The sequence below is a fragment of the Poecile atricapillus genome, chromosome 1 (assembly GCF_030490865.1).
Source record: "Poecile atricapillus isolate bPoeAtr1 chromosome 1, bPoeAtr1.hap1, whole genome shotgun sequence".
Lineage (NCBI taxonomy): Eukaryota > Metazoa > Chordata > Aves > Passeriformes > Paridae > Poecile > Poecile atricapillus.
The window spans coordinates 110,752,448-110,759,784 of NC_081249.1; the positions used below are offsets into that span (position 1 = coordinate 110,752,448).

At 47.4% G+C, this 7,337-nt stretch overlaps 1 protein-coding gene across 1 annotated transcript; it reads left to right on the forward strand.

Annotated features, from left to right (window-relative positions):
* Positions 1-122: 122 nt before the first annotated feature.
* On the forward strand, positions 123-7,296 carry TIMMDC1 (translocase of inner mitochondrial membrane domain containing 1). The gene is made up of 7 exons (XM_058838394.1): positions 123-281; positions 393-558; positions 1,794-1,882; positions 3,924-3,991; positions 4,856-4,934; positions 5,964-6,074; positions 6,472-7,296. The coding sequence occupies exons 1-7, from the start codon at positions 187-189 to the stop codon at positions 6,569-6,571; spliced, it is 708 nt and encodes a 235-aa protein (XP_058694377.1). The 5' UTR covers positions 123-186; the 3' UTR covers positions 6,572-7,296.
* The last annotated feature ends 41 nt before the right edge of the window (positions 7,297-7,337 follow it).

A 7,337-nucleotide genomic window follows, 5' to 3' on the forward strand; every position in this document is an offset into this window, starting at 1 on the left:
AAAATGTTTGGAGTCATTAATCAGTACTAATGCAGTCTCTTACACGAGCCGAGCCGAGCGGTGCCGAGCCGAGCGGTTCCGAGCCGAGCCGAGTGGTGCCGAGCCGAGCCGAGCGGTGCCGAGCCGAGCCGAGCGGTGCCCCGCCGGGCCGCAGGGGGCGCTGCCGCTGCCGCCGCCGGCCCGGCCATGGCGGATCTCCCCGGCGCTCAGGTGGCGGCGGGCCGCCCCTCACCGCTGCCGCAGACGGGCTGGGAGCGGCTCAGCGAGCTCTGGCGGCGAGAGTGAGCGCCGGGCCGGGTTCGGGTGGGCTGGGCCGGGCTGGGCTCTGCGGGGCTGTGCGGTGGCGGTCCCGCCGTGCCGACCCCGCGCCCACGGCTGCCCTTGCCTTGCAGCGAGCAGCAGCAGTTCCCGGAGGAGACGGTGAACATCGCCAAGTCGGCGTTCACGGCAGGGCTGGTGGGCTGGATCTACGGGGGGCTGCCCGCCTTCATCAGCGCCCGCAAGGCCTTCATCGAGAGCAGCCACGGCGAGATCTTCCAGAACCGCGCCGATGCCGTGGTACGGGCCCGGGGCTGCGCGGGGGAGCGCCGGGCACCGCCCGCCCCCGGGGCCCGCAGCGTCCCCGGGAGGCCTCGGCCTTGGGAAGGTTCCGGCGGTGGAAGTTGCCCTTGGAGGCGCCGTGTGGGGTGACACCGGAGCCCGCAGGAGGCCGCGTGTTTGTGGGAGGCGTGTGTTAGCCCGGTTTTGGTACAAAAAGTTTGCTGGGAGTGTGTGCTGCGGGAATTAGCGGCTCCCCGTTACCGAAATTGCACGCGGTTAGCTTCAGAAAAGTGTCCTTCGTTAGACAGAAAGCTGGTAACAAAGTTTTACCGTTCTGTTAAATGGCTGATTAGTATGTCTCGAAATTTTAAATTTTAGTGTGCTGACAGGAGACTTCATAGTATCAGACTGGGATTGTACTCTTGTCTTATTAATGTGAGTCATTTTTGGACCATTTAAAATTCTCTTAGAACAACAGCACAACAAAGAACATTTGTGACATTTTATAGACGTATTTGAACTTCCAGGTGTTTGTTATTCAATTAAAGTGTTGGTTACCTGGATTATGAGGAAGGAAACTCTTTTAAAAATCTGCCTGATGTAAATTTTGCATCACTTAAAATTAGATTTGGCCTCTCATGTGGTGACCAGCTAATTACCACTGCCTGGCTTCCCTCTGGTGACTCTCTGGTATATCTGAACCCAGGCTAAGCACCTACACCACAAGCACTGGAAGAGAAAATTTACTTACTTTCATGGTAATAACTGCAACATTTTTAATTTTTTGTGAAGCTTCTGTTTATCACATATTTTAAAAAACCTCAAACTTTTAAGAGCCAGTGTTAAACAGCAGAGCTTGATGGTATCTTAATATTTAATGTAGGTGGTTATTATTTACTGACTATTATTTATTGATGGTTATTATTTATTAATATTTGTGAACTCATAAAATGAAGTGGTTTCTAGTTTTTCTGTCTTCTCCATAGATGCTTTCCTGTATTGTCCTCAAAAAGCTCTTCCAGTCCATCCAGATGTCTTTCAACATCAGGATTAGAAGGACCAGTTGACATTCCAAACTGGAATTGATTTTTGGTTCTCCTGTTGGTGGCTGGGAGCAGCTTTTCCTCCGAAAGTGTCGGGCTTGATCAGAGTTGGGGTCCCAAGGGACATCAGTCCCATGAGCTGGCTTGCAGCGTGCTGGCAGGAGGAGGGGGCTGTGTGTGACCTGTGCCGTGTCCTCTCTGTCCCCGCAGCAATCCGCACACCGTGCTGGTCTCCGCAGTTTCATCCGCTACGGCTGGCGCTGGAGCTGGAGGGTCGCGGCCTTCACCATGATATTCAAGTGAGTGTTTGTTTCCTGATGGCAGAGGGAGCACAGCTGCCTTGTGCTTGTCCTTCAGCACCAGTGGCCAAGAGCTTTCCGTGCCAGCACTGCCCACAGCTCTGGTGATTGAGGCTCCTGGTGTTGCCATAACGTGTCTGGTTGATCAGCCAGGAGCGTGGAGAGGGTTTAACCTTTTAGAATTGCCCCAGACTTCTCATCTGCTAATGAATCAACACAAAGGCTAAATGTGGAAAAGCCCTGATTGTACATCTAATTCCTGGTGTTACTGACTTGAATACTGTTCTTCCCTTTCTTGACAACTGCTTTCTGCTTTTGCTTCATCTCTTTTTGTGTTTTTTCTCTGAGGGAGTGTTGAAGCTTGTTGGCAGTTTCTGGAAGTGTTTTCTAACCCACACTGATTTTTGTCCTTTATGCTATGTCTCATTACTCCTAGTTTGTATATGCTGGTGGTACTCACAATTGTCACTACTCCTACTTTGTATCCACTGCTGTTACTCACAAATCTTTGTTCTTGTCCTCAGACACTTGCAGAGGATTCCCTTGTTCTTGACCTGAATATCTGACCTAACAGTTCTACGTACCTGTTTAAGCCTTCAGATTTTTTCCTACACACACAGCATCAATGCAGAGAGTGTTCTGCTTCCCTGATTTTCTTCCTTGGCTGTTTCAGTGCACTCATGGCAATAGAACATCAAACTAAGCATGGTCTTCTAAGCAATACCCTTTTAAACTAGAAATACCTCCTTCTCTGTTGTTCAAACTAGTAAATTTATAAATTTAAACCTGCATTGATTCTCTCTGCAGGTATGTTCTGTTTAAGTTGTCCTGCTTTTAAGATCCCACAGTATTGACTGGAATTATTTTATATTTCTGTCTCCCTAATTTTTTTGTTCCTTTCTGAACTTCTTCCTCACTGTCTCTTGTTTTTTGCTCTGGCTTCCTTTAGTTTAGTATCTGCTTTTAGGCTTAGTTAGCATGCTGTTTGCTTTCTCTCCTGGAGCTTTTGATTTCTTTGAGTTTTCCTGGATTTCTTTGGATTTGACATGTAACCTCATCGTCTTCCACCAGGTGTCTCTCCTGCAGTCAGATCAGCCCCTTTTTCACCAGCCCTTTGGAAAAAGTTCTGAACAAAGCTGTTTGCTGCTCAACATGGTTTCTGTAAAGCCCAAGTTGAAAACTTCATCCTGCAGTTGTGAAAACTTTAAGTTTCACAATTAAAACCCAAATTGTTTGGGTTTATCTGTGTTGGGAAGGAGAAGAGGATTGCTGTTGGCTTGTCATTGTCATGCAGGAGGCTGGGGAGTATGTGGCTTCTGGACTGAGAACAGTGTTTGGGGTTTAGCTGATGTTTTAGGAGGAGTTGGTTTACCTACCCCAGAGGGAAATCTGGTGCCACAAGAGTAGGTGACCCTGCTGATGTCACGAGTGTGACTTAGGCTGTTTACTGGGGACTGTTTATAAGGCAAGATTTTACTGACACATGGATCAGCTTCTGAAGTAAATGTCCTGCATCCAGACTGACTGATAGGACTTTTTCATTGCTCAGATTCCTTTATCCTTGACTAATTATATGTTCCTAGGCACTAGAACAGGTAGTTCTGAGAAGCTGTGGATGCCCCATCCCTGGAGGTATTCAAGACCAGGCTGAATGGAGCTCTGAGCATCTGGTCCAGTGGAAGGTGCCCTTGCCTGCAGTGAGGGCTTGGAAGTGGGTGATCTTTAACATCACTTCCAGCCTAAACCATTCTGATTCTGTGATTCAATGATGGGAAAGAAAAATCTTTGATTAAAAAAAAAGGAAGAGTATCTCAGATCCAGTTCAGGAACTCTGATACTCCCTGGCCTGTGTCTCTGCAGCTGCCCGCAGTAAAGTCACAGAAGCGTGGCTGGCATGTGTGTGCTCTGAACAGATGGGCAACCAGGCAGTTAGAGGCAGCCTGAGGGCTGGCTTAATGAAATCCAGCTTTATTCCAGGCTGTGTTTTGCTACCTCTCTTTTTCCACGTGCATCTTCTGACTTCTGTGCCTTACTTTTGCAGCATGGTGAGCACGGGCCTGTCAGCATACCGAGATAAAACCACCATCAGTAATTTTGCTGCAGCAGGAGGTAAGAGTGCTGTTACCTTGTATGCTTCTGGTTGTAAGCAAGGGTCTTAGCAGAAAAGCATAAGCAAGTGTCCACATCCCTTGGGCTTGAGCAGCTTCTGTGCTCTTGGGTTTTTCTTCTTGTTCCACTGACTTTGCTCTGTTGTTTGCCTGCTGCGTGCCTTTATTTGTAAGAGATATTGATGCACTGCTGAAACCATTGGGAGTTTTGTGGTTATCAGTTCATCTTCAAGATACTTGCTGGAGTATTTTGAAAAAGTGAATAATACTTGGGTGGGGTTAAGGCAACACTTGATGCATAACCTGTTCTCATAAGCATTTAGTTAACAGGGAAAGCATCTTTTATTTCCACTCTTGGTAACAATTCAGCACACTGTTTATAGGCTGTCCTTTTCATGCTAAATTGTGCATGCCCACTTTTGGCAACAGGGCTCTGGGTAAGTGATCTGCTTGTTCAGTTTTGCAGGCTTTATTGCCCTTACAGTTGGATACACTTTTTACTGATCTTTCTGCCTTACATGGCAGCTACTATTATTAGCTGTTGTCAAACAGAAAAAAGGGTGAGGATGTCATGCCCCAGCCTAGAAAGAGCTTGGTTTTACTTTTATAGATACTTGTGTGGTACAGGAAAAACTGTGGCAGTTTTTCTGAAGCAGAAGGAACTTTGTGCAATGTTTCAGTGCAGAGGCCATGGTGACTGTGTGGTGAGGGTCTGTCCCACTGGCCATGGCACTTGGTTTCTGCTCTGTTAAAAGCAGATGTCAGCTCATGGAGAAGAGAAATGCAGCAAAGCAGCTCCCTGTGTTGATATGAGATGTCTGTGGCGGGGCTATTTCTAGTTTCAGTGGGTTTGTTCTTTTTTTAGCCTTCACAGGAGCCCTGTTCAGAATGCACTTGGGCCTGCAGGGCCTGGCGGGCGGCATCGTGTTTGGAACGGCATTTGGGTGAGTTGTGACTGCTGCACACACCAAGCCTGGGATCATGGATGGGGCTACAAGAGCTTCCCTTCCTCCCCTGCCTGGAGGGATTTTCTATATCTCTCTTGGGACCTCATGATGATCACTTTTCTTCCAACCTTTAAACAGTTTTTCTTTTCTTCTTTGTTTCTTGTTTTGTGTTTTGCTGCTTCCAGTAGTGAGAGCTCAGTGCTCTCAGTAGAGCATCTTATTTGCTGTTGTTTACTTATTAGAGGGAACAACAATAGGCTCCACCAAAGCTAAAATGTGAAGCAGCAGCCATTAGGAAACACTGAGGGAGTAGCTGCATGGCTGGACTGTAAGGTGACACATGTCTTCATGTGTGTTTTGCAGCCATGAATCTCCTAAAGTTCCCTGGGGCATGGAGGAACCCATGGTTCTCTCTCAGAGGCTCTGTGCTTCTGGACAATCACCTCTAACTCAGGAGAAATCTGACTTTTCAAGCAGGACTGGGATTTCTTCTCAAAGTGCTGACCTGTAAATATCCCCATAAGTGAATCTGGGGATCCTACCTGAAGAAGAACGAGCTTTATTTATGCTGCTTGGCACCATCAGGATGGTGTGAGCTGTGGGCATGCCTGGAAGCAGCCTAGGGAGCTTTACCTGTGAAAACACAAGTACTTCCAGAGCTGGATGGAAGCTGAGCTGGGGTCCCTGCATATGTCCCTGCCTGAAATATGGTTTAGGTGTCCTATGGGTTCTTCATAGAGCACCACAAATGCTTCCACCCCTTTGTCCTATGTGTGCCTGTCAATGAGTAAATTCAAAGTATGTTATCACAGGGGCTCCAATGAGTCACAGCTGAAGAGAGGCTGTGGTTGGTGGATGACAGTAGAACAGGAGTACCTTAGTCTGTGGTGTGATGTGATTTTTGGGGAATGTGATGCTCCCCTCATGCGGCATGTGGCCGCTGCATGCTCCTTTTGCTGATGCCGGAGAGTTATTGCTGTTGTGTGTCCCCTGGATGACTGCTGACCTCTCTGCTTCCTCCTTCAGGGTTCCTGCAGGAGGCCTCCTAATAGCAATGTATGGCTTGGCTGGTGAGACCCTGCAGGAGAAGAGGAATCGTGAGCGCAGGGAGCTGTACGAACAGAAGCTGGCAGAGTGGTGAGGAACAGCTCTGCCCCTTCCAGTCATGGACTGGAGGAGGGTGTCTGGGGCTGTGTGTTCAAACATTTAGAGAAACCACGACACACTAGGCTTTCTAAACCTCAGTTCTTCTCTTGGTTGTTGGTGGTATTCACATGCGAGTCTTAGAAATGCTGATTTAGTCCTCCCAATCTTTCCTTCACTGCTGCCTTCTTTCCATCCCTATTAAAGAGAGGAAAAGATGGACGATAGCTGGAGGCTTGGGGGAAGAAAGGCCATGACACTGGTCATGTGAATTACTGAAACTTACTCACTAATTCTAGGAGAAATTTTCAAGAGCTTGGATTCTGCAGTGGTGTCTCTGTCTGGAGGATACAGGCATAAAATTGCTTTGCACTCTCTCTTCTCTCCTTAGGCAATCCAGGCTCAGTATGACTGAAATCTTAGGCCAAACAGAAAACAGTGCCCAGGGAAGACCAGAGACGGAGAGAGCAAGAGAATTGAAGAGTTGCTGAGTCTTTCCCAGATCTCTGTTGTAAGAAGCTACACAGCATTTTGATCCTGCTTGTAAAAGCCTTCAGTCAAAGGATCATGGGAGTTGTGAATGCAGTTGTATCCTGTGAAAAAGTGTTTTGCTGAAAACATTGTACAGGGGTGGATATCACTGCACAAAGAGCTTGGAAGCGCCAAACCTGTTCCACCTGAGAAGGTGGAAATACAGACCAGAAAATGTCACCTAGCTTTGGCAGGAAGTGGAGGCTCCAGAGCCTCATCTAGGACCCATTTCACTGCTGGAAATGTCCAAACCACTAGTGATGTAGAAATATTCAAGATAAAGGAGCCTATAAATGGTTTGTGTGCTAAAAGTCCCCTGATTCCAAAAGTTAATTATGCCCTGGTGAAAGCTGTTCTTCAGACAGTGCTTAAAGAACTTGTTGATGGTAGTTTCTTATTTGGCTCCTAGAGAATTTGGGGTATTTTGCAGTCAGTGTGGAGGAAGGGTGGAGGAGCTGAGAATTATATGGAAGTACCCTGAAAAAGGCATGTTTTGGATTCCTCAACGGAAGCCTGAGGGAGCCACAGAAAACATGTCTTATTTCTGGTGGTGATGGTGGAAAACTTGGCACTGTGGACAGTTTTAACAATAAAAAGGCCTCTAATTTCATTTGCAAGTTGGAAAACGGGATTTCCTTTGGGGGAAATGTGGTTTAAGACACTTAATAAAGCCATCCAGCAGTGGTGACTGTGTCCATAAGCTCTTTATATCAGTACAGCAGGTAC

Coding starts and splice junctions, on each gene's coding strand:
- TIMMDC1 (XM_058838394.1), top strand. CDS start 187: ATGGCGGATCTCCCCGGCGCTCAGGTGGCGGCGGGCCGCCCCTCACCG. Junction 1,883..3,923: donor GCCTTCACCATGATATTCAA/GTGAGTGTTTGT, acceptor TTACTTTTGCAG/CATGGTGAGCACGGGCCTGT. Junction 4,935..5,963: donor GTGTTTGGAACGGCATTTGG/GTGAGTTGTGAC, acceptor TTCCTCCTTCAG/GGTTCCTGCAGGAGGCCTCC.